General features: G+C 40.8%; 1 protein-coding gene across 18 annotated transcripts in view; it reads right to left on the bottom strand.

Annotated features, from left to right (window-relative positions):
* LOC100700494 (focal adhesion kinase 1) overlaps positions 1–25848 on the bottom strand; it is a 63141-nt gene that overhangs the window by 8574 nt on the left and 28719 nt on the right. For 7 of the 18 annotated variants that reach the window (XM_019364318.2, XM_013275671.3, XM_025911350.1 and 4 more), the window contains 15 exons: positions 25506–25576; positions 25094–25111; positions 24457–24513; positions 20930–20950; positions 19245–19342; positions 18854–18938; positions 18644–18744; positions 18085–18200; positions 17766–17866; positions 17546–17635; positions 17204–17408; positions 9121–9232; positions 3215–3292; positions 2892–3080; positions 1789–1914 (listed from right to left, as the gene is read on the bottom strand). In XM_019364318.2, the coding sequence (XP_019219863.1) occupies positions 1789–1914; positions 2892–3080; positions 3215–3292; positions 9121–9232; positions 17204–17408; positions 17546–17635; positions 17766–17866; positions 18085–18200; positions 18644–18744; positions 18854–18938; positions 19245–19342; positions 20930–20950; positions 24457–24513; positions 25094–25111; positions 25506–25576 (1468 nt within the window). The other 11 variants (XM_025911352.1, XM_013275666.3, XM_013275668.3 and 8 more) reach the window with 5 other exon arrangements.

Below are 25848 nucleotides of genomic sequence, written 5' to 3' on the forward strand. Positions count from 1 at the left end.
AAAATTATTTTATTATTTTTCATCGCTCAAAATAAGCTTCACACTCGCGGAAGCCGTTATACCCGCCGAAACGCCGTACATTTATCGAGACTTTCGACCCCAGGTAGGTCAATTATGGATCTTCGGATCCACATTATGTCAGCATCTATTCTCCACCGTGAACTATGTTAAAAACAAACACTGCTCACACCTCACAGATGACAGCTTACAGTCCTGCGTAAAGATATAAGTGACTTCGTACAGCCCCGATTTGCAGACCCCGTGCGCAGAGGTTCAGGAGCAGAACTCCCACTGTAACCACGGCAGACCCGCTGCTTTTCAGCATCTCTTTATTGACCACTTTTCACACACAGTTGCTGTACGCATACATCCGGCTGTAGCTTTTCAGCTCACAGCCCGACAACACAACAGCAGAGAGAGCACAGACGCAATCACGCTTCGCCGTGATTGCGGGTGCCGCTCAGGTGCGTCTGACTCCCATGCAGCGGCACTGCAGACCACGCCCCGCCACACACATTAACCAGGTAAAAGACATATTTAGGCAGAATTTTGCAAATATCTATTTTTTTTTTAGCAGCATAGAGCTTTTTTTCCAATTATTTTTTAAAAGTCAGGTCAAGGCTCCAAAAGCCCAAAGGCGATATAAGGGTGGCGGCTCACAGCAGTTTTTGTTTGCTACATGGATCGTTTTAGTTCAGCTGGGTGTCTTTGCTTTTGTTATATTTCTTTAAGAGTTCAAAATGTGTTAATTACATAAATAAAATGTAATTTTCTCTGTAGCACTTCATGGATTTCATAAGCAGCACACCTTAGTTGCTCTGTGGATTCTTTTAAAAAGCAGTTAAAAACTTTTCTGTTCAAACAAGCCTTTTGTTGATCTACGTATTTTATATTCTTTACATTATTTACATTTGATCTTTTACATTGTGTATAATGTCTATTAATTGTATTGTTTATTTTAATCTTTGTGTACAGCGCTTTGTGACTGCCTGTCTGTGAAAAGCGCTTAATAAATAAACTTTACTTACTTACTTTAGTTGTTCACACAAAGCATAAAGGTAAAAAAATATATATATACAGTGTTATCTTCATTTTAGATGTCAAAAAGTATTTGCGGCTCCCAGTGTTTTCTTTTGCGTGGAAACCGGGTCCAAGTGGCTCTTTGGGTGTTAAAGGTTGCAGACCCCTGTGTTAGGAAATTAGCGAGGATGGTTTCCTGTTGGTTTGATTCGCTTGTGTTTTCTTAAGTTGCAATGCACTGAGCTCTCAGGGCCATGGTAAAAAGAAAAAAACACATTTAAGTGCAATAGTGTTTTCAAATCAAATAATTTAAGGGCTTAAGTATATGTGTTGACACAATGATAAACTTTAAAAAATGAGTCCAAACTAAATGATTACACTTTCTGAATATGGAATTACGACAGCATGCAAAAAGAAAGCAACTAAACAAGACATCTTTTCCTTACAGTGGGCACCGACACAATGCACCATGCACAACCTCTCAGAAAAGCCCAAAATAAATCAAACAAGAACACGTCAAACTTCCTTAAATTTAGCTGCTTTTCCTTTATTCCTGCAAAGAGGCATTCTCAGGACTGCACAAATGTGCTAGTCATTTAAGTCTTACAATCGGCCCTTTATTAGTTAAAACTTGACATTTTTGTTTACTCCACATAGCTGCTCAAATCTAGCCAACCACACAGAAGCAAGACAAAGTGAATCTGAATTAAATGCACTGTGACAGCATCCGTAGTGTGCATGTGTCAGTTGTGCATGGGTGTGCTTTACCAGCAGCCTTTCCTCCTGCTCCAGCCACCTCTGATCCTCCTCCATCTGCTGCTGTTGTATGATCAGCTGTTCCTCCATTAACAGGCACTGCTGGCCTACACACTGCTGCATGTCTACTGCCCTGTCCTACACACACACACACACACACACACATACATCCACACATACAAACGTGCAACAGAAAGACAAGCATAGCATAACAGACATGCACACCAGCACGGGGACACACAGTCACAATCACATGAGAAGAAACGTGCACAGACATGGAGACGAACACACATATACACCAGACTGATGAGAGGCTGAACTGAGGTGGTGGACGCAAATGCTAAAAACAACTGAGGTGTCAGGGGGGTGTTTTTGTGAAAAAAACTGGTGTGGAAACAGGAAAACTTTTGAAACCCATTTAAAAAAAAAGTGTGACTGGTGTGTAACTGCCTCCACAGAAGAAACAATATGTTTGTCACACTTGAAAAGATGATTCGTTGGCCACTAATAGAGTTTCGGGTTGTCTAGGTAACCTTTTAATGTATTTATTACCCTGTCTGGTGTTAATCAATGGTATCCTGTCCTCTCATTGATTGCTACATCAATTGCTTGCGTCAATTTTGAGTAAAGTTTATTTTGGGACTTGCTCGCTTTACACTGAAAGCAGAGTTTTCTTGAAGTTGCTGAATTTGAATGCCTTTCTATGACCTCTGGTCACAAAACTGCGTTTCACTTATTGTATACATGTAGCGTAACAGCCAGTGACCACAAACAACAAACAGCATAAAACTCACATCACAGCTTAAAACGCTTCTTTCCCTCGGCTATTAGATCACTGAACTCTTACGGGGGTCAATTAGATGAATTTTTCTATGACTGTTCATTTTTGGACACATGTCCTTGTTATTCTATTTGTTTTTTTTGTTTTTTTGACATCATAGTTTGCTCATTTGTGCCTGCATCACATGTAACAAGGAACAGTGTTTGTGATTAGTTGAGTTTGCAAATAAATTTCCCTTTTTGGGTATTAATAAAGTTGTCTGAATCTGATTTCAGAGTGAGTGTTTGCATGTGCGTGTGCAAGCATGTCTATAAGAGTGAAATTAGAGTCCTACCTCCATCAGAGAGCCCCACAGCGCCATATCCTGTCCGTGAGGCTGGGGAAGGAGCTGTGCGTGCGAGTGGGTGTGGACATGGTGGCGGGGGTGTGTGTGCGCGTGGTGGGTGTCCAGCATCGCCGCCTGAGGTGGGTACAAGGCGCTAGGCACAGAGGGGAGTGTGTGAGGGCCTGGATAGCCTGCCATCTGAAACCAAAGTGCAGACAGGGACAGAGACACAAGGTTGTCCTTAATGTTTTGATTCTGAAAAATCTCAAGACGTTGATGCAATTATAGCAAGTACACATGTAGTGAAAGAGCTGTTGAGTTCGTCTACATACCTGATAGTGTCCAGGATGCTGGGGACTGGGGTAAAAACCTTCACTTGAGCGAGGACTGGGATAGCCAGGTCTACTTGGCTACAGAGGCGGAAAATGAGAAAGAAAAGGAGGAGAAAGATAGAAAGAAAGATCAAGGAAAAGTATTTTGAGATACAGAAAGACAGGTGGGAAAAACAAAGGTGCGGTTATAACACTTTATATTCGTAACAATTATATTTTCTCCAAAGAAATGTTAGAAGACAGTTCATTCAGACATTCAACACACAAACCCCCGCAGGAGCTGTTTGTGTGGCCGGGTTAGCTGTCAATCAAAACAGGGAACACCCACTGGGCTGCAAGTACAGCAAGCTGTTAGTCGAAGTGTCACAAACGACTACACACCACGACACCCATGGAGAACTGCTACAAAACTATGAGATAATCTGTTGCTCACATGTTAGATGGTGAGTTACATGTTCACCAAGACCTCTCTTTCAAGCACGCTTACGAACTATAAAAGCAAAAGTTTAAAATATTCCCAAATATTCCCAATAAGCAGAGCAATCGTCTGCTTTGTGTTGTTGGCCAAAGGAACAAAGTTCAGTAGAGATCAGCAACTCTAACACAGGATACTCTTCCTCTCACTCGTAGTTTCAGCTAAAAACAGAAGTGCTTGGTGAACCCACGGTGTTGTTTCCTCTGCTGCTGGTTGATGCATTGTTGATGAACTGTTTTCCCTTCTTAGAATGACTGGACACATTGTTTTCTTAATGATTTGAACTTCTCTAACACATTGAGCTCGTTTCCAGCACGGCAGTGTTGTAACCTCTACCTTCCACAGTCTCTCATAGTAGCTTTCTCTGGACCACACCTCCGACAGCAAGACGAGACACAACGACACATGAAGAGGGAGGCAGAATGCAAAGAAAGGCAAAGTGGGATATAAGGAGACAAGGAAAGAAAATAAAAATGGAAAAAATAAACAGAAAGGGAGGGGGAGAAAGGACAAAGAGAAGCAGACAAGACAAAGACACTGAAGACGAGACAAAAACTGGCTTCAAATGTTCAGACACAGTCAGGCCAAACGATGGAAATGTTCAGCCTGTTTGTGGACAGGCTCACACGTGGAAGGGTTTACATGAACAAAACTATATCTTGGAAGGTTAAATCTGCACCGAGCAGATTAATTTTCCTTTGGCAGGGAGGTTTCCCTGGGAATACCCAAGATAAAAATAGGAAGATAAACACACAGGGATAGACAGATGGGAAATTAATCACACCGGCTAATAAAGCCAAACATTGACTAATATCTGCAAAGCTTTGGGTGAATAACTGAATTTCATCATTAAAGACCAAATAAATAAAGGATTTTGATTTAGCTGCACCACCTAATGTAAAAACATAATAGTTACAGAAGTTTAGACCATCTGAGAAACAAATAAGCTGATGCACTTCTGACATTAATGCAGGTTCGTACCATTGCATCCATGTGCAACCAGCTAAGAGGTTTCTATGACCTTGCTCAGTGAGTTGCTTTGAATTGAAAAGGTTTATGTACATGAGCAGGAAATGCCATCATAAACACCATAAACTTTTTTTTGGTGTTTGAGGTAATTGTTACCTCAAACACCAATGCGGATTTGGTTTGTTCTGTAAAATGGTGCTTGATATGCCTACAAGCAATTTATCTTCATTTTTTAAACTACCTTTAGCATTTACAGCATACAGCACTTAGCATTTATATGAGATTTTCAACTCAAGCAGCATCAAATAAAGCTCATAGTGGGCCACCACCATGTTGCAATCTAAATCTGTTTTGGTAGTTTTTTTTTTTTTTACAACCGTGTGTGTATGTTAGTGTTTGTGAGCCAGTCCCTGTGAAAGTGCTGAGGTGAGATATAGTCAGGCCCATAAGTATTTGGACAGTGACACAATTTATAATATGTGTCATAAACATTTACAGGAATATTTTGTTAAATCCCTTGAATTAAAACTGGATTTGAAATCCACTGTGTTGGTTGTACAGAGGCAAATTTACAAAAACTGTAACATTTTCCAAAAACCTTGAGATCGGACACTCTTAGTCGAGTGTTCGGCTAGTGCGCCTTTCGTGTTATTTACCAAATTTATATGCACTCTTTTCATTTCAGTTAAGTATGATAGCCTGTAAACATTTTTGCTTCTCTTCTCTTTATTTTCTTTAATCTAAATGAAACAAAAAAGGAGAAGGGGGAATAGATGTGGTTGAAATGCAAGATTTTTTGCTTTGAGATGCTGCTGATGTAAGGTTCAGAGGTTCTGAAATCCAGCTACTACACCTTTGAACAGAGTATGTCATTTAAAAATACCATTTCTGCACAGCACATTTTGGAAAAACAGTAAGTGGAATTTTTATTTATTTATTTTTAAATCAAATCAATAATTTTGAGACATGCATTGTTACAAGTGTGACACCATGGCAAAGCTCCACAAGAAAGGAGTGATTAAAGCTGTTCTTAGTGTAGTGATTCACACATTAACCTAATAAACAAAAGTTCCCCAGTTCGATCTCTGGAGGACATATCATCATGTCAATTAACAGGAGCTGATCCTGGTTGTGGTGAGGATTTAACTTTTCAGCAAAGAGCCAAACAGGCCAATGGGAAAGGCTGTTCCTTGCTGATTTCTCACCTTTAGAGAAATTGCAGCCATATATATTTATTTTACAAGAAGCCATACACTTCAAGACAGAAAATATGTGAATGTTGTTTGTGTGCTGCCACGGAAAGAAGACTGACCTTACCCTGAAAACAGGATTGCCTAGAGCTTGTATGTACTACTACTACTGGCTGCCAACCACCACCTAGTTGAAGGTGACAGAGTGTACACATGTGACACACACAGACCTTTTACCCTCATCTGGTATTTATAGTTACTGTCTTCACATGTTCATCTAAACATTAGTAGAAACTTTGAATATCTTTTGTGCATATATTTCACTTGAAAAAGATCTCAGTGAGACAACCTGATTTAATAATATTATGCAATAAAGGAATGTGATATAGTACAATGCATAAGCAGACCCATATACTTAGAGGGTATTTAATCACAGTGTGTTACTGTGTTACATTTTCCTCTGGACTTCGGTTCCATCTAGTGTGAAGATAATTTATTAAACAATGTTCTGAGCTCATGTCACTGAAACTGATCAGATATTTGTGTTTTTTGATTTAACATGCACTCCACAGAAGTGTCATGTTTGTTCGATTAGTCAGTGTTAGCCCAGTGGATTAAGGATTCGTTGAAGGCATTCCTGAACAAGCCAGAAATAGGGTGCATTAATCCGAGGACACGTCAAAACTATGCCCGACAGACGCAAACACAAATATAAGTGGCTGCATTCAATCGCAGAGTGCAGAGGACGTTTCAACAGCCAGTCCTGCGAGAACAAAGCATGCAAGCAGGCTTAGCATAAACCCGCTGGAAAAAACCCCCAAAACTCCCTCCTGCACAATAATTATGATAATGGTCTAAAGATGAGAGTTTTACTTCTCAGTGGAGAGTATTAAAAAATGCTGCAACTCTCATCCCACTTTATATTGAAAATGGAATTTAGATAGTGAAAATCAATGTTAACATAAAATAATGTTGACTGACCCTACCCAACATGCATCACTAATGGGACTGTTGCAGCGTTTTTCTTTTTCTTTTTTTAAATACATGCACTCACATTTGTTCCTGTTAGTAGAAAAAGCTTTAGTGTAGTTTAGCAGCACACCACCTGCCTTCAATGGTGTAGACATGGGTCTTTCAGAGCAGAGGATGGAAAAAGGTACGTGGGGAGTTATGGGGAGGTTATACATTTGGCTGGATGGGTGAAGGTGGGTGGAGGCCAGATTACAGGCAGATGCTACTGTGTGTGGGGCCGGAGGTAGGAGCGGGGACTTCTCACATGGCTGCACAGCAGGACAGCATGTCTGGGCGTCAGAGTGCAGTTGGAGTGGAGTACTGCGATCAGTCTGACGGTGGGTATGAGAGCTGCTGTTTCTGTGCAACTGCAGGGTCTTAAGATCAAAATTGGACTCGGGCTGGATGCTATGGAGGGTGTGGGGACAAACATTTGACATGCTGAAGGGTAGAGAGTTAAAGTTGGGACTGGACTGTGAAAGGAAAGGAGAGAAATGCCGAGGATGGAAGTGGGTGTTGTTTGACTTTGAATGGGAAGAAGGTGGCAGGTGGCTGTTAGTAGGGGGATTTGTCTTTCGTGGGCAGCTGCTGCTGGACAGGCTGTCCAAATGTGTGTAAAGTGGAAAAAAGACGTTAGTTTGATCCTGAACCAACAGGGAGGAGTAAGATTTGAGTTCAGTATTTAACATTGGGTTGCGGGGAGACAAAGAGCTGCTGTAATAAGTGCTGTTTTGAGGGGGTGACTGAGGATGAGGGCTGGGAGAAGAGGAAAAGTGCTGCAGGCATTTTAGAGATGATAAGTTGAGTGGATGAGTGGGAAGGTGAGGATGAGGGTTCCCAGTGCAGAGGGAAAGCTGTGAGGCAAAGCACTGTTTTTGATGGCAGTGAAGATGAGAAGGAGCAGAAACACAATCCATATTGAAGGTGGGCTGCAGGGAGGGACGGCGGCTGGGCTGCAAACAGAAACACAAAGGTAGAGGAGGAACATGTCGAAATAAAAGTGTCACAGTGTGACAGCCGGGAAGAGATAAAGCATAGACAGAGATGTACACAACTGTATCCTAAGCCATGCAGCAAATAAGCTTACAGATTGTACCCAAACATCATCTGGACGTAGCGTTTTCAGTAGCAGAAACATTTTATTGCTCATCCAACTCACTTCTTGACTTCACTACGTCCAGATGAACAGAATTAACTTTTTGAATTCCCTTACCTGAATAACTGAGCATGCATCAAGATTCCCAAACCAACAGCTTTAATTCATTATGTTGCCAATGAACCGGCTGTTTACTGGCAAACAAAACTAGCCTGACCCTAACCCTTTAAAGAAAACATATCTCAATCTCATGAACTTCTGCTCTAGACATCTGGCTTTCATTGCAGTCGAAGGAAGCAATTAAATCAGATGCTAACAGCAGGGTAGCATAAGGCTGTAAGTGAGGGTAAAGCAACCAGCAGCTGGGGCAACAAGCTGTGAGGAGTAATGGTAGCAGTTGAGGCGGGGGCTGGGTTTATGGATTTGCAAACAGAACGGTTTATAAAGCATTTGTGAGAAAAAATAAGAGACAAGTCTGGTTTTCAGATTGGATGATGACAAAGTAGAAGGAAAAGAAGAAAGAAAAAAGTATTCTCCTCTTCTTGCTCTTGTCTTGTGTAACAGGGTTTGGTTGTGGTCATGCATTTGCACAGTCATCACAATCATCATAGTGAAAAAGCATAATAGGAAACTCTGGCATCACTGAAATACAAACGGCGTTTTGAATGTAGAAAGAAAAATAAAAAATCAAAGAGTAAATCAAGTTAATCCATTCTTTCCTTTTTAATGTTAGCATTTTTACGAGGAGGGACGTGGTCTCACACACACACACACACACACACACACACACACACACGCGGCACTCCTTGAAAAGTCTGTATGAAAGAGCTCAAATCTTTTCTCATCTCTTTGTTTTGACTTCTGCTATGACTCGTCTGACTGCAAACTGACAAGTCATCATGTGAAAAGTGTTAACATAAACTTGCTGATTTTTCCTCTTTAGACTTAACAGTGCTTAACAGTTAGATATTTGGGTAATACAACAAGTTGGAAACAAACCTATCACAAATCCACAAGAAATAATACCAAAAGTCTATAATTGTGGCTTTAAAGCACTCAGTGTTTGCAATGATCAGGGTGTCAACAGCACAGAAAACACCATTGTGCACTCGTACGAACACAAACGCACAGACAGACAAACACATGTGGTGTGGTAGTGTCTTACTTTTGGTGGTGCTTCATCAGACCCTCCCGAGTCCCACGAAACAGTGACCTGTCTCCTCATCTCCATCCTGTTCCTCTCCTTCTGCTGGACCTTCTCTTCCTCTAATATTGTGCTAAAAGAAAGAAAAACAAACAGCAGCGTACTTGCATACACTCACACTCAATGATGCATAAGCACATATGTAAATAGGCAGGGGTGAGTCTGTCACAAATATGATAACAAACACTTGAGCCTGTTTATTAGAATGCAGTCCTGTGTTACAGAGGGCCCTGGTATTTAACTGTGAATAATGATGATGTCCATCCACGTGCAGCATCCAGAGGCATGTAAATGAAACAGTTACTCCCACTGCTGCAGAAAAAAAGGCTTTTGCATTCAGTGTAGACATTTTATCTCCACTCATATAAACGCATGCTCTTAGACTAACACACAATTCCCACTTTTTAGGGTCTTTCCCCACTGGCGATTCTTTACAAGCATGCTGCTGGCTTAAGTGGTTTTCTGCCTCCTCCTGTAAATATGAAAACTCGCTGTGAACCCCATTTAAAAGGCACACACTGTCCTCAGTATTAGTTTTATTACACTGCGCTGTGTACCCACTAAAATTCATGCATTCCTTGCACTCTGTTTGTACAGACTCTCCAAACACAAACTATTTAAGTGAGAGTAAAATCAAATATCATTTTGTTATGAAATGTCCTACTGCTGCTTCTTTTTACCCCCACAGTTTATCCCACATAAATCACTCTCATCGGGCCGGCTACTCTAACACAACAAATTGAATTTATTAGAACTTTTGCCTAATAAAAATCATCACCGTCTCTCAATTTTCAGTCTTTGTCAGTTCTTTGCTGGCCAACTGTGCCAGCTCGCTAAAGCACTTAATCATTGACTCGCATTGCTTAAGAATGGATTGAATCACTTACGGTTTAAGCAACATCCCACGCCCCAAACCCAACATTTTTAGGTCTAGTGTAGCCAAAGATACCACATTGAATTTAAGCGACAAAATTACTGACCCGTTTCCTGGGAAAGCTGCAGTTAGACGAAGCCAAGCCCCGAATCCCAGAGGGAGAGCAGATGGGTTTGTCTTTTTTTTTTTTTTACAAAACAGAAAACTGAACTTCTATTGAACAACCCAGCACAGCACCCTCTCCACACTGCCACACGCTCTTTCTGCTCGCCTTGCCTCAACAAGGGCAGGCGCTATTTCTAGCAGCATCGTTACGCTGTTCCTCTTCTGTTGTCTCCTGCCGATTGTTTGCGTGTCCTTGCACCTGCCCGAGTCAGTCTCCAGTCTGCTCTGCTTTTCCATCACACTCAAGATCCCTCAGACACACTCAAACACGGCGTAAACATCGACTTGTGTGAACCGACAGTCAGCAGCTTGATTATTAAGCTTTAAAACCTATTATTAATTATAATTATCTAAACTTACAGTAGAGGCAATCCTTACTTTACTCAGCTAAAGATCTCAGATAAAGCCAAATCCTTTAGTGCCAGTTTTTCGGCAGTACCTTTTACTTCATGCTAATAAACAGTAGTAATCCCAGCATGAACAAATACAGATACAACACACAATTACTTTGCTAAAAACTAAACAAAACAACTTAACTGTTCGTGAGTGCCTGTGGATTGAATTCCCAGTCTTTCTCTGCCTTTATATTTAATGTGTGTGCTTTCTTTTTAAATGTAAGCAGTCAGCAAATGAATCTGCCAGTCTTGCTTAGCAGTTGAACAGTAAATGACACCACGTACATGCAACAGCAATACCATCAACACCTGGCAACATCAACACAGACCGTCTCCTACCCCCACCTACACTGCACCACCTGGAATAACAAGGCCTCCTCAGTTAATTTACGCAGGCCCTGCGGACTACATAGTCTTAGGGTTTTGAGCAACACCCTGCTCTTAATCTCACGTACTCTAGTTCTCACCTGAGGGCTGCCAGTATGACCACGACTGAAGATTATCAGGATACTAACATACATATGGCATCATGATGACTTGATGAGTGTGAGACTTTGCTCAGTAAAGTCTATAGTCCATATTTAAATCCTCCATCAAAAAGGAGTCACTGCTGTCACAGCATATTTATGCTTTGTGAACGAGCCAAGTTCTCTAAAAAAAATTTTTTTGCTTAAATAGCAGAGTCGAAATACTGTCAATAAGCCTTCAGACTGAAACTCTGAAGACAAAAACGTCAAAGAGCATCAAAGAGGGATACCAGAGGAACAACCCTGGTCAAAGGTATACAAAGAAAGGCTTCTCTAACAGCTGATTATATGCTAAATGAAAGTTCTTCAAAGCCTGACATCACAACACTTAGAAAAGTCAAATGAGATAGAAGTGCAAAGAGATCATACAATACTCTACCTTAGAAAAAAAAAAGTGTCCACATCCACCCGAGCACCTAGGAAGAATTAAAGCAGCCACTAGATGGGTGATGGCCCGACAGCAGTCAGCACTGATACTTTACTGAAGGTCACCGTGAACAGCAGAGGGTATTAGCATCACTAGAATCACAATGCCTATTTCTTCATACGGGATAACATAAATCTGCTCTGTTGCAGCTGAATCAACAGGTTTTAGCTCAGATACGTTTTGCTGCTGGGATAACGCGATCTGATCTTCGTAGGCTAGCTTTGACCATGAGGAGTGCAGCGCTGCAGTAACTCCGCTCGGCTTTTTCCATTCTTCTTTAATTCTATCTGTCTTCTCTCTCCCTCACTCTCTCTCTCTCTCTCTCTGTTCTTTGGTAAGCTGTAGCTCACGGCAGCTGCACACTGTGTAAACACACACACACACACACACACACACACACACACACACACACACACACACACACACACACACACAAGTAGTAGCTGAGAGTTGCATATTTGGCAGCAGGGACCTATAATTGATATTATGATATAAAAGCCAGCCAGACTGAAAGTAAACCAAATCGTATAACCTTATATGGCTCCACTTTCTCCTATTAATAGCCAGTGACCACGTCGAACATGGTCAATATTGACTTGGTAACCAAGACACTGGCTGAGGCCCACCGAGGGCTCCTTCGCTCTCAGCCATCCCAATTTGAATAAATGCACTTAATTCTGCCAGCTTAGCAGCCACACTGCACATGTACTTTTCCACACTATGTTCTCACCCTGTTAAAACATACAACCGCAAACATATGGAAGCATGTGTCAAAGTAATGAGCGGATTTCTGCAACGTGAAGGCCTCCAACTTGCTCTGAGCCAAAAGGAGGAGATGTTAAAAAAAAAAGCAAAAGAGGTCGGGGGGGCTGGAAAAGAGAGCGTAACAGAAGCAGAATTACAGGAGAAGCAGGAGAGCTGACACTGAGAAAAGTGGAGGTGGAATGTGAGGTGTGAGTCATGCTGGTTTTAAGCAAAACTCATAAAACCACAGGAGTTAAATATGCACTCTCATTTTCCTGTTTCTGTGTAAGAGAGTTAAAAAAAGGTTAAGGTAGAGAGAGAATGTGCACGCTGAAGGAAACAATGATGGCATCTTGTTCCGCTGCTGCTGCATGCGCCACATGTTTCACACAGTAAGAATGTGACTTAAAATTTATAAGATAGACAAACTAAATGTAATATGTTTAGTCAGGAGGGATTCAGTCAGTTGTGGAAGCTTAGCTGTCATGAAGGGTTCATGAAATGACTAGGGAGGGCCTGTCTAGACTAAATAACTGATAGCAGCGCTTGCAGACTCCTTTCATGGCTCTCTTAAAGACTAATTTCCTGTAGACTATATGCAAAGGACAAAAATAAAGGCTAAACAATGTTGACACATTAAGCTGAACTCTATCTGCAGCATGTTCTATTGTTAGGTAACACTTGGAGAACCAATGTCATGATTACGAGAAACAATGAGGATATTACTTAAATGAATATGTATACCAAGCATAGTCTTTATAGATTTTAGAGGTTCAGACTGCACTCTAATAAAAGTTTCATATCAGTCTTCCTAATCTCATAATCCATTTCTTTCATTTCCCATAAGGGGCAATACTGAAGCATTGCTTCCAAAAAACTGCAGGTCTGTTCATGCCAAAAGATTATGAACTGTTGAGTAACGACGGCTGGGTGAAGCATCGTCCTTACTGGCCTCTACTTAACCCTACGGTGTAACACAATGAAAGAAAATATTCATCTGCAGGAAAATTAATTATAAATTAATTTATAGTAGTATTTATTGTATATGTAGTAGTAGAAGAGTCAGATTAAACTAAAGCTGACCGAACTGAAGCCCCTGATCTGCTACACAACGCCGAGCAAGAGGTCTTAAAAAGTGTTGTAAAGCATGAACATACTGTAGCTTAAATAACTGACTTCAACTGGTTTGTGTGGCTGTTTTTCTGCACATGGTGGCTTATAAAATTCAGTCTCTTTCTTTGACTGTACCTGAAGATGATGACAGCTGATATGGTGATCAGATTATAGGCACACCCCTCTAACTGAGACTGTGCAACTGTAATGTCTTGATAAACTGCAGGATTATCTGGCTTGTGAATATATTTGAGCCTTCCTGTTTTAAGTGACACACTAGTCTGGGGCTTGGACTCGGGGAAGTTTTAAATTACCAGCAGTGATGTCTGGTACTGCCTTATCTGATCGCAACATGCCCGGGATTTCGCGGAAATTACGATCTATCCTTGCAAAACCATCTCCAGGGAAAAACTAGTAACGAAGCCGTGATGTATCATCTAACAAGGCAAGGCGTGACTGAAGTTGCTTACTTGTCTCTGTCAGCATCACACCTCTGTTACCATGGCAGCCATAAAGTCATCAGCCCAAACAGAATGCAAAGTGCACCCTGCTTCATACCTGAACAGGTTTGTTTGGGCTGTGAGTTACAAACTGAGCAGTAAAGCGTACCCTTTTGTGTGCGCTCAGTTAGGCTGTGGAGACTGTTGGATATCCTCTCATAGATTAAAAAATAGTATGTGAAAATATGTAAACAGTATATTTTGTAACTAAATAAGAAAAGCTGTAATACTTGCTAATACTATTATCCTATTATCCTTAGTGCTGATTGGTTGCAGAAGCTGTCTGTGCATATATATAAACTCAGGGAAGGAGGACCATGGAGGCTGTCGATTGGTGACTTGGTTCCTCTCTCTTCCTCCCTCACTTTCATCAGCACCAGCATTATCATTCTGTTGCTTGTATGGTTTTTTACAGCTGTATCATTTCATCTTCTTTGAGCCATGGATTTAGGGACTCATGGCCAAAATGACCTGCTGAAGCTCAAACTGAGCATCAGAATAAGGAGGAAAGTTGATATGTAGGATGTGTTTGTCCGCTCAGATCTCCCGTGCAATGATCTCGAGGGTTTACACAGAAAGGTGAGAAAAAGAAAAAATATTCTTTTGAAAAAATCTTTCACTGACTTGTTGATGCCAGAAGTCAGGGGAGAATTGCCAGACACTTTGAGGAAGGCAAAACTAACTCAAATAAGCACTCGTTACAACAAGAGCATGCAGTAGAGCATCTCTGAATGCGCAATATGTTGATGGGCTACAGCAAAAGAAGACCACACTGGGTGCCACTTCTGTTAGCTGAGGCTACAATTCACACAGGCTCACCAAAATCAGACAATACAAGATTGAAAAATGTCGCCTTGTCTGATGAATCTTGACTTCTGCCAACATTTGAATGGCAGGATCAGAATCTGCCATAAACAACATGAAATCATGGATCCATCCTTGTATCTATAGAGGCACCTCACTGTCAACTATATATATATTTAACTTTGTGTAATGTACTGGGAGGTATTTGTATATATTAGAGACATTTTGTTATATTTTATTATTTTGTAACAGATTGTAATATTTCATTACTGTCTCTGGGATTTATAAAGTATTGTGATTCAGGCTGACGGTGATGTAATAGTGTGGGGAGATTTTCTTGGCACACTTTGAGCCCCCATGTTGATCCTTTTATGACCATAGTGTACTCATCTTCTGATGGGTGCTTGAACCATATTGTTGAACGCCATCAAGATCAAGACAGTTTTGAAACCAGAGGGGTTCCAAACCAGCAGCACAGCATACCTAATGAAATGCCAGTGAGTGTATGCCGGAATACAAATGTTACCTATAAAACTAGTCTACAAGACCTACAAACTTGTTTTAAACAAGCCAGAAAAAAATAAACTAAACTTGAATGAACAAAGAATCTTTCTTGGCACCCACAGACATTTTCACAGGTCAAACTGTGAAAATGTCTGTGGTTAATATTTCATTTTGGTCTAATGTTAAGTCATCAAGAAAAACAGAAGACTACAAGACCACAGTATGTTTCAGACTTTCAAAAGTGCATCTACAGCGTTTCCTTGTTTGTCCCACTGCTTGTGACATTGCCGTGATTACAACAGACTGAGAGTGACACCTGCTGTCAAGCAAGTGTAAAAATACTGACGGCCCCAGTGGTACTCCTCAGCCTCCATGAAGGTGCAGCTATGGTAATCAAAGGTGATGTCTTGAGTTATAGCATTCAATCGATTCTCAGAAAACTTGACCTCTGATCTTGAGGTCACTGAGATTTGAACTTTTCTAAAACTTTTAATAGACACACCTATGGTATCAATTTGCAGACCAATGGGAAAGTAGAACTGAAAAACATCCGCTGGATTTCACAGCACATTTTCACCTATAAATGACATACAAGTACTTTTACCGTTTCAGTGTATTCAGATTACCTATTGTTATTTTTTATAAATCCAGATGGCAATTGGCAATTTAAATTTACATAAAGGTTCTCTTTCTAATACGATAATGTAACAACTAAGTAAAATAAATGTCCCACTGCAGTCATTTTTCAGCTTTCTTCACCAACACAATTAAAACCAAAGCTTACTAAAGATGACGTCAATGGTACACATGAAGTTGGGTAAAAAATACTGGTGGATCTGAAATACAAATATTTGTGCTTCTTTGGATTCTGACCTTATACAGATGTGACTGCTAGCTCTCTTGCCGTAGGTGCCACCCTTTTTGTACAGCTGAGTCTACTCTAATAAGTACTACTCTAGTAAGAGTATTTAAGGCTAGAAAAAGGGGAGCTGTAGAGCTGCAGATCATTTTTGTTTCGCAGCTAGTGAGCTGTGTGTGGTGGCTGCTTACTCCTGCTCTGTGGGCAAATGTGTGTGTTTTGGTGATTTAACCTTTTTGACTTTTCTGATTATTGACCAATTCTTGGGTTTGTTTTTGTTTTTTTACCTTTCTTTTAAAGGTGACAGCGACTTGTCCGTTTCCTTCAGTTTAATTAGGAACAAAAATAATAATAAAACCTTTTAATTTAAGAATTCTGACTCCACGTCTGCTTTTTTCTTTTACACCGACACCTTTTGTGACTTTTTAACGGAATGGAATGTAACATGTAGTCAGCACAACACCAGGCCATCTTCAGACTTATTTACATCTGTCAGAAGTGGTGCCAGTGGTAAACCTGCCATTTTGATCTTCTCTGGTGATCTGCATGCTGTTGGGCTCTGAGCACAAGTCCTGCTAAAAGACTTTGAGCCCTCATGATACCATAATGGAGTCCAATCCTCTCATTCTGATTCAGATAGTCTGCTCAGGAGTAGCCTGCTCAAGGTCATTGTAAGGCTCTGCTCCTCCTGTTCCTCCCTGCACAAAGGAGCAAATACCAGTCCTGCTGCTGACGGCCCTGTAACAACCTCCCTCCTGGTATCTGTTCCAGATTTCAGACTGTGCTCAGAGACAAACCTTCTCGGAATGACACATATGGATGTACCATGTCGGTAGAGCCGGACTACCTGTAACCTGAATGGTCTGTGGCCACCGCCAAAACCAATCACATTTTTGTTTTGTTTTTGTTATCTTGATCTCTGAAGTTTAACCAACTATGTCATTGTTTTTATGACTGTTTCACTAATTTCTTTAGGGTTTAATTGAGACGTGTCTATTGAGTAATGATGGTTTAAGGTTCCTGCAGCATAGTTCATTCAAGCATTCAAACAAAAAATCAATTTGCAGAAAATCCACACTCAAAGTGCCTCACACACAGTCACACACAGTCTCTCAGATCACACGCCACTGACCTCAGCTGTGTCTTAAGTTCATTAAAGCGTGGCCTCTTGCTGGGATCGTACGACCAACACTTTGTCATCAAGCTGTAGAGAGTAGGAGGACACTGAGGGGGCATAGCCAGTCGCTCGCCGTTCTCTATCCTGCCTATGACATCGTTGTTCTTCACACCCTGGAAAGGCTTGATGCCATACATCAGAATCTCCCACATGCAGACACCTGAAGAAAGACAAATAACGTTAGTGAAAATGAGACAGCCGCCTACACGGGTCGTAAAGCAAAGACACAAAGCGAGGGGTAAAACAGAAGCAGACTGGAGCGGGACAAAACTGAAGCAGCACAGGCTCAAAACATACCAAACATCCAGACATCACTGGCTGTAGTAAATCTTCTGAAGTTGATGGATTCTGGAGCCATCCATTTAATAGGCAATTTACCTTTAGATGCTGAAAAACAGAAATGAAGAAAACTGTGTCACACTTCACTGAGCAGGTCTGCTCTGAATAATAATGGAGCTTTTCTCTGCCGGATCACACAAAGAAAGTAAGACAAAGGTGGCGATGCTTTTTTACATACCTTTATAATAAGAGCTATCCTCCATGTATCGCGACAGCCCGAAGTCTCCCAGCTTTACACAGTCGACCGTTGATACCAGCACGTTCCGCGCTGCGATGTCCCTGGAGACGTCAAAAAGGAATTAGAGGAAGAGAAAAACACACTGATATAATTTTTTCTATTCATATTCAGTGGTCGCATTCATATCTAACATGTGTTTTCTTTTTTGACAGAACAACAGTGTTTCATTCCAGTAGGTAACAACGCCACCTGCTGGAATTATATTTATTTAGTAATTGTGAATATTTTGCTATATTATTTCTGTATGGCTCTTTCCTACCTGTGTACAAATCGTTTGCTCTCCAGATACGCCAACGCTGTGCTGAGCTGGTAAGAGTACAAGATGAGAGTAGCCAGATCCAGACTGTATTTCCTCACCTGAAGAAACGACCGAAGCTGTGTAGAAAAACACACAGGGAGATACTATATAAATAAAGCTGAAACGAAACACAAAGACAAAACAAACCAGAAAGCATATACATGAGTTAATGTATAACACCCATAATATTTAACCCTGGGAAATGTGAGGTATGAAATAACTGACAGGAAAGTGTTTATCAAACCATCTTGCAAAAAAAAAGAAATTAAATACAAATTTTTATACGTGATTTTTAACTTGTGTTATTGTCTGGCAATTCTGTGAAACGTATTGCTCTCGATGTGTTCTTAAACAAACACACAACAGGGTTACAGGTAAAGTCTCAAAAACTCTGATCTAATTTATAGTTTCCAGTTTTTAAACAAATATAGAAAACAGCAGGGCTCACATACCACATGCACAAGGATGTAACTGTGCTTTACACAGATGCAACTTACATATATTCTTATTAGTGTCATACCTCTCCAAATGTACAGAGCTCCATGATGATCCAGACTGGATTCTCAGTGATGACTCCCATCAGCTTCACTATGTGAGGATGATCAAACTGACGCATGGTCACTGTAAGAAACACAACAGGGAGGGGTCAAACAATTCCCCAAAAGAAACTTTTTTTTAAAAACTATTTAGAGGCTACTACGATTTTACTGCTATCAGGTCAGCATCTTACGTGCTTCTTGGAGAAATTTTTCCCTGACACTGTCTGATGTTGAGTTTTTGCACGTCTTCACTGCCACAGACAGAGCTGGGTTCTCCTGCAGGAAACACATCCAAAGAAGCAAAATCAGCATCATTTCAACAGAGGCGCCAACATGTAGCATATTCACTGTCTGCTCCACAGACGTCACAGTCGAACTCTAAACAGTTTGCAGTTTTCAATAAAGGGCCTGTAAAATAAATACTGTTAAAACTTGTTATACAAGACCATCCCTTTATGTTTCTCTGGTACAACTGCTTTGACTGTGCTGTGTGTCATTACTGTGATATGACTGAATCAGTTTAGCCTCTCTTGAAAGTGACTGTGCAGAGAGAGCACGAGAGAGCAAAGACAACAAACGTACCGGGCTGATGTAAATTCCTTGGTGGACGTCTCCAAACTGACCCTCGCCTATGCAGCGTCCCAACTCGATACGATCCCGCTGAATCTCATAGTCCCGCGCTGGATGCACAAAATAAACACAAACACACACACACACACACACACACACACACACACACACACACACACACACACACACACACACACACACACACACACACACACACACACAGATGAAAATGAACAGAGTAAACCTTCAGATCAAAACATACACAGATTAATGTCCACACACTGGGCTTGCATTAACCAAGCTTGTCAGAGCACTTTATAGTATTTACGGCCTGTCTAAAAAATCTGTAGGTTAAACAGCTTAAATATGCATGTTTGAGGTTAGTTTCAGACTGCACCATGGAAATAAATTGAATTCTGTCAGATGCAATATTTCAAAAATCTGACCTACTCTGACAAGCTTGAATTTCTTAACAAGCTCACCATCAACAGCATGCAACAAGAGCATCAGCAAACTACAGCCAGACATGCCATGTAACACAGACAAACAGGAGCCAATTACAATGAGCATGAATTTCTATGTTGATTCAAATGTAATATGGATAAAGTCAGGTGGTATATGGTGAAAACTCTCTAAAGGCTCACGGGCTAATAGAAAACCTTTGTTGCTTTTGCTCGGGACACAGAACAGATCACTGGAACTGTAGCAGCTCAACATTCTGAGTGTTTTCTGTCAAACGTGGTTAGTAAAAATATGTTTTTTAATATTTTGTTTTAGGTTGGTCTGTGAGATGCAGGCTGTTGAAAGCTGAAGTTTGCTCATGACACTGCTGACCTGACTTTGTCCATGTAATAAGCTTATGAATAAAGCACACATGAAGCCATAAAGGTCACTTTACAGTATCCTCTGGACTTTTATGACAATCACTGCTGTTCAAGCACATGGGCGACTTTTAGAGACCAAAGTTGCTGGGTAGTAAAACGTAGCAGCGATGACCTCAATGCGGAAACAGGCTGCATGATACAGTAACAAAAAAAGGGAACCCTAATTATTGCCTTTGCTCTGTTCTCTGCCTCTAAATGTCACCCGTGTGGCTGACGCTTTTAAAAATCCAGTGTTAAATAAAGCAGTAAGACTATCCTGTTTGTTAGTAGTCTGGGTTTAAAATGTTCCAGTGTATAAATGTATGCATCTATTTAAAGCCGTCCCTCTCACTGCACTTACTCCTCCAGGCAAAAATTGTAATAAGGAGGATGCTCTGAATCAACTTGCCTGGTTACAAAAATATTTCTGAACGCCTGCCATGTTTCTGTTACTCTGAGCAGTGAATAGGGTTTTAACAGCGGTCGACTGTTTATATTATTATTGATTTTTCTGCAGAGTAACGTAAGCTCATTCTCAATTTGTTCCACCTTTTAAACACAGACAAAAACAAGATCCAAGTCCATTTGGGTTGTCTCACTTCTGAAGCTACCACCAGTTTAGCAGAAAGTCACAGCACATCACACATGAGCAGAGGGGTGTTTGGTGGTGGGGGGAGGAGGAGGAGGGGGTCAAATCAACAGGGTAGAGGTACAGACAGAAACTCTGATTTTTTTTTTTTTCAGTCACAAGCAAACGTAAAAGGGTCACAACAACCACCAAGTCAAAGTGCCATCACAGTACAACCAGAGTTATGGTACTTTTTCAATCATTACCTTGATCTAGTCCATAGTATTCTGGGAAAATGGGTTAGTGATAAGAGACAGAAATAGCTAGCTGTGAGTACAGAGAGCCACATATTGTTACTGGAGACTCTACTAATTAGGTCAGTGTTAATTTAACAGCTGCAGTGAGTGTGAGTGTAACAGTGATGCTGATGGATTAGTGCTACTGTAAGTCAGAAACAGTGTTATCACATTAAATAACTAATAGGTAAGACAAATAGATAAAAACCTTCCACTGTATAACTGCTGCAGTGATTCATAACTTTTGGTGGCTGACAGGTTATTTAACTCTATTTAACCTTAACTGAGTAGCTTTTAATGTCTTAAGAAACCATATCAGAAAAAACATCCCGGGGTCTTTGAAAAGCTGTTACTCAGTTTCAGGGTCAAGCTCCTTGCCTGCTTCAAGCAGATTGTTAAAACTACTAAAACTGGGTTAAGAACTGCTCAACATATTAAAACCTGGAAGGACAGCTGTGAAACATCACCAGAGGAATGTGGTCAGAAAAAAAAATCTTGAATGATGTTTAAAAGTGAAAGTAAGAGGATTTCCACACGCACAACGGGAAGAGAACTCAAGGGACCAGTGGTAGTGACGTGCCAGTGAAGCTAATTTGAAAAAAGGCTTCAGTTTGGTAGAGAGCACAAAGACTGGACTCTGGAGTAATGAAAAAAGGTCATGTGATCTAATAAGTCCAGGTTTACCCTGTTCCAGAGTGATGGGTGCATCAAGGTAAAAAGAGAGGCAGATGAAGTGATCCATCCATCATGTCATTGTGTTGCTTACTATGAAAGTCTGTGGGCACACTGTTATGATCTCGGGCTGCTTCAGTTGGTCAGGTGTAGGCTCTGCAACATTATGTGCCCAAACAATGAGGTTAGCTGGATCTACTGAACGACCTGACAATGTCAGGATTCACTGGTATCAAATTGGGAAAGAGCGAGCCTAAACCCTGAAGACAATGTTTGGGATGTGCTGGAGAAGACTTTCAGGGCCAGTCCGACTCGTCCATCGTCAGTACAAGATCTTGGTGGATAATTAAAGCAACACTGGCTAGAAATAAATGCTGTGATATAGCATACAGGTCCTACAACCCCACAGCACATGTCATCACTAGCTATATTAGAAAGGTGCAAGTTACAAAGCAAGCAACTTGCTCGCCAAATAGTGAACTGCTTGGAAACCTGCTATTAACACAACCAAAATACTTATTAGCACACTCAAACTACCCAAGTCCCAACATAAACATCTGAACTTGACCTTTTTGGGGAAAAAACCCCAAAAAAGCTGAATGAGTCATTTGCAGTTTTGATGCAAATGAATGTTTCAATGCTTTTTGAGATTAGTAAAAAGCATTGCTGCTGTAGTTACTTCTTCGGTTCTGTGTTTACATGTGTAAGTCCAGAAGACTGAACTACAAAACTATAATTTATGAATGATCAAAAAGCAAAGCCATGTTGGGATTCAGCTGCATTCTGCTTACATGGAACGAGTGCTTACGATACTCAGGCAACATTTTATAGCAGCTTGAACAGGCAATTTGTCAAAACAGCTTAAAAAGAAAATACACTCCATCTTCCCATCCCACATTAAGCTGATACTGCCCGGCTACTCTGCCTTCTTATGCTGCCTATTCACCACAGCCACACAGCATCGAATTCAGCTTAACATGAGTCTTAAGCCTGGTTCACAGGCATCGCTCAACAGCAGCACAGCAGAACCTCTTCATATATATTTCTCATTTATTCAGCAATGTTTTTATTAATGCAAAGAACTGTTCAGCCTCCATGTATGACACACAAGGGCAGACAAACGCCTACGCTGATGTCTCATACTAAAAATATTACCAGCCTTTCACACTGAGCACTATCACGGGAGGAATCAGTCATTCGTAAATGTTCACTAAAAATGCAGACAATGCGCGCATAATACGTCAAAAGAATCTGAGGAAGCTGCGGCTCTTGCCAAATCTTGTGGCAACTCGTGAAAATAAATATAGACTTCGAGTGTAAAAATACACACAGAATATGGTCAAAGTGGCTTCCCCCTTTTAAATAATATTGCTGCATGTGACCACGGAAAATGTGATCATTCACACAGGAGTCTGAGCAGATCAAAAACCGCTTGGAACATATCTAAGTGCACTCAAATTCATGCTTTAAAATTATGTCAAACAAAGAAATCTTTACATCAGGTCTGCAAGGTGACTTGATTTAGTTTCAGGTGCTAGGTAAGCTATTTAAGAATAAAATATTGTGCAAACGTCTTGAGCTACCCATCTTTTCTTTACATTGTGCTTCCAATCATCCAGACTTTCTTGTCTGGGTTATTTATTATTTTATTTACTTTATTTTATTAAAATGTGGGCATTAGTTCTCCAGGCTTTTTGAAGGTCTGACCTATGAATGATTCAAGCTTAAAAAGGCACCCAACTAAAGGGATGAGCCAGTGTTGTGTTTACACAAAAAGACAACTTGATCTGTTCCAAAAACAGAAAATCTGTTCCCATTTTATTAGTTGAATCTGTCAAATATGACAACGATAACACAGTTTGAGAGGTATAAAAAAAAAGAGCTGTTAGCCAGAAACTTTGCATATATTGGCATGGTGTGCAGTCTGACTTCAAAAATTTTGAGGAAACAAGTGGAGGACAAAGGAAGTGGCCTAAGCATATACAGCGGATGAGCAGTTTTTAAGAAAGCAAGTAAAGAACCTCAGAGATCCATGAGACCCTTAAGTTGAAGCCTCGTGAGAAATGGTGTCAGTGGAAGGATGGCTGTAAAGATTCTTAAGGGAAACAGAGATAAGGGTGAGGTATGCCAAATTACTCAGGAACTTGACTGAAAATCCGTGGCAACAGGTCTGATGGAGCGATGAATCCAAATGTGAACTGTTGTTGATTTTTTTTCTAGATAGTGTAGTAGTGAAGAGTAGACAGGAAAGCAGACAGAGAAGATGAGGAAGAATCCTGTATTCAGGCTTGCAGAATATATGGTCATCATGGTCATCATCAGTATTGCTAGATTCTTTTTCACCATGCAGCACCATCTGAAAACTTGTATTTCCATGTATGTTTCAATAAATCACTGCTCCCATTTTCCAATTTCAAAGCAAAGTATACACAAATGAAGGGGTGGCTCAAGACGTTTGCACAGTACCGTATACCGAGACAAATTAAACAAAATACAAAGATTTCCATAAGTGAACGTGTGGTACAGTAAAGAGATTCCTGACTCTAATCTCATCCAAATTTAACTCCAAAATTCATCTAAAATGCCACCACACTCAGACAACATGCCTGTTCATGGCTTTTAATCTTTATTTATAATCAAATCAACAAAAAGAAACTGTGAAGTAGACAGAGTGTAAACAAAGTCCCTCTATAAAATGCCTCTGATATAAGTCTGACACGGTCCACTGATCAGCGCAGACACAAACAGCTATCACTGCCTCTCCACTTGTCACTTTAGCTGCCCACAACATTTATGGGTATGTGTATCAGCGTATGTCTACTTACTCGAAGGCATGGTGTAGGTGTCCTCCTCGTCTATGATCTCAGCATAGTCGTCTGTTTCTGCAGAGCAAAGAAAAGTCAGGATGAGAAAAAGAGCCGAGAACAAATCAACAAGTTCTGAGCTGATGACAAGGTCGCATCTAAAAATCACTACAAAGTCCTCTGTGTCAATGATTTAACTGTATAACATGCCACCATGTCTAAGACCTTCCAACATCACTAAATAGCTGAGTCCAGTGAGCACACCTTCACCGAGACAAAGACTGCAATTTGCAACATTAAGAGAAACACCATGATCAGAAAGAACTACCTTTCCAAAAGCCCGTCACCATACCCGACTCCAAACACATGCACAACAACTGAAACGTTCGTGTACTACAGTGTGGCCTCACACCAGGAGTGACACGGAACAATAGAGAGGGAGAGAGAGGAGAGGAAAGGGGAGGGATGGAAATATTCTTTCTTTCCAGAGAAACAAGCTGAAGAAAAACAGGTTTAGTCATGGAGAGAACTAATACAGAGTCGAGCAGGGACAGAGAGTTAGAGAGATATTCTCCACACATACGGCAGCCTTAATGAAGATACAGAGCAGGAATTCCACTGTTACTAATGAAGGAGGTTTAAAGAAAATGTAGTTTACCATCGCCACTAATGTGACCTGCAGAAGCCACAAGCAGCATGAAACACAAACACCGGGGGAGAAACATGGAGAGAAGCATTAGTTTTACCGTTAATGGTTTTAAAAGGTCTTTTTTTAAAATGTCATTTTAAGTACACGTGAATGAATCTGAGGTCAGTCGACAGCCTGAGCAGAGACAGAGTGACAGTGACTAAAGCTCTCCACGAAGACATCTGGCCAGACAAGGACTCTTCACTGCGCACACAGATGAGGCTTTATGTGGAAACAGCACTCGCACACATATCTGTGAACCCTTTATCTAACTCTTAGCCGTCACTGTCATTCATGACATTTAGAGCAGAGGACAGAGAAGCACAGTGACAGAGGAGAAATGGACTGGCTAGCAAGAGGAAACACGACGGGGGGTTTATACCTGAGACGCAAACTGCTCGAGTTCGCACTCCGTCCATCCGCTTTTCCATCCGCTTCTCATGATTTGAAACTCTGGACCAGAGAGAAGAGAATTATTTTGGGGATTTGGCTCACATTGTCTTAAGACAGAATGAGCTGCTATTTGCAGCTACGAAGACAGCGGCGCAACGAAGGAAACGGAGAATCCTCCCACATCCTGTCATGTGTGCTGCTTTCAAGTGTCAAACACTAAAAACCAAATAAGTTTCTAAAGTTTACAGAGAATATTATATTTACCTTATAAGCAATTCAAGAATTCATGGATTTGAGACATGCTTATGCTCACTTTAGTTTCACAGTCATAA

Source organism: Oreochromis niloticus, linkage group LG11, assembly GCF_001858045.2.
Source record: "Oreochromis niloticus isolate F11D_XX linkage group LG11, O_niloticus_UMD_NMBU, whole genome shotgun sequence".
NCBI lineage: Eukaryota > Metazoa > Chordata > Actinopteri > Cichliformes > Cichlidae > Oreochromis > Oreochromis niloticus.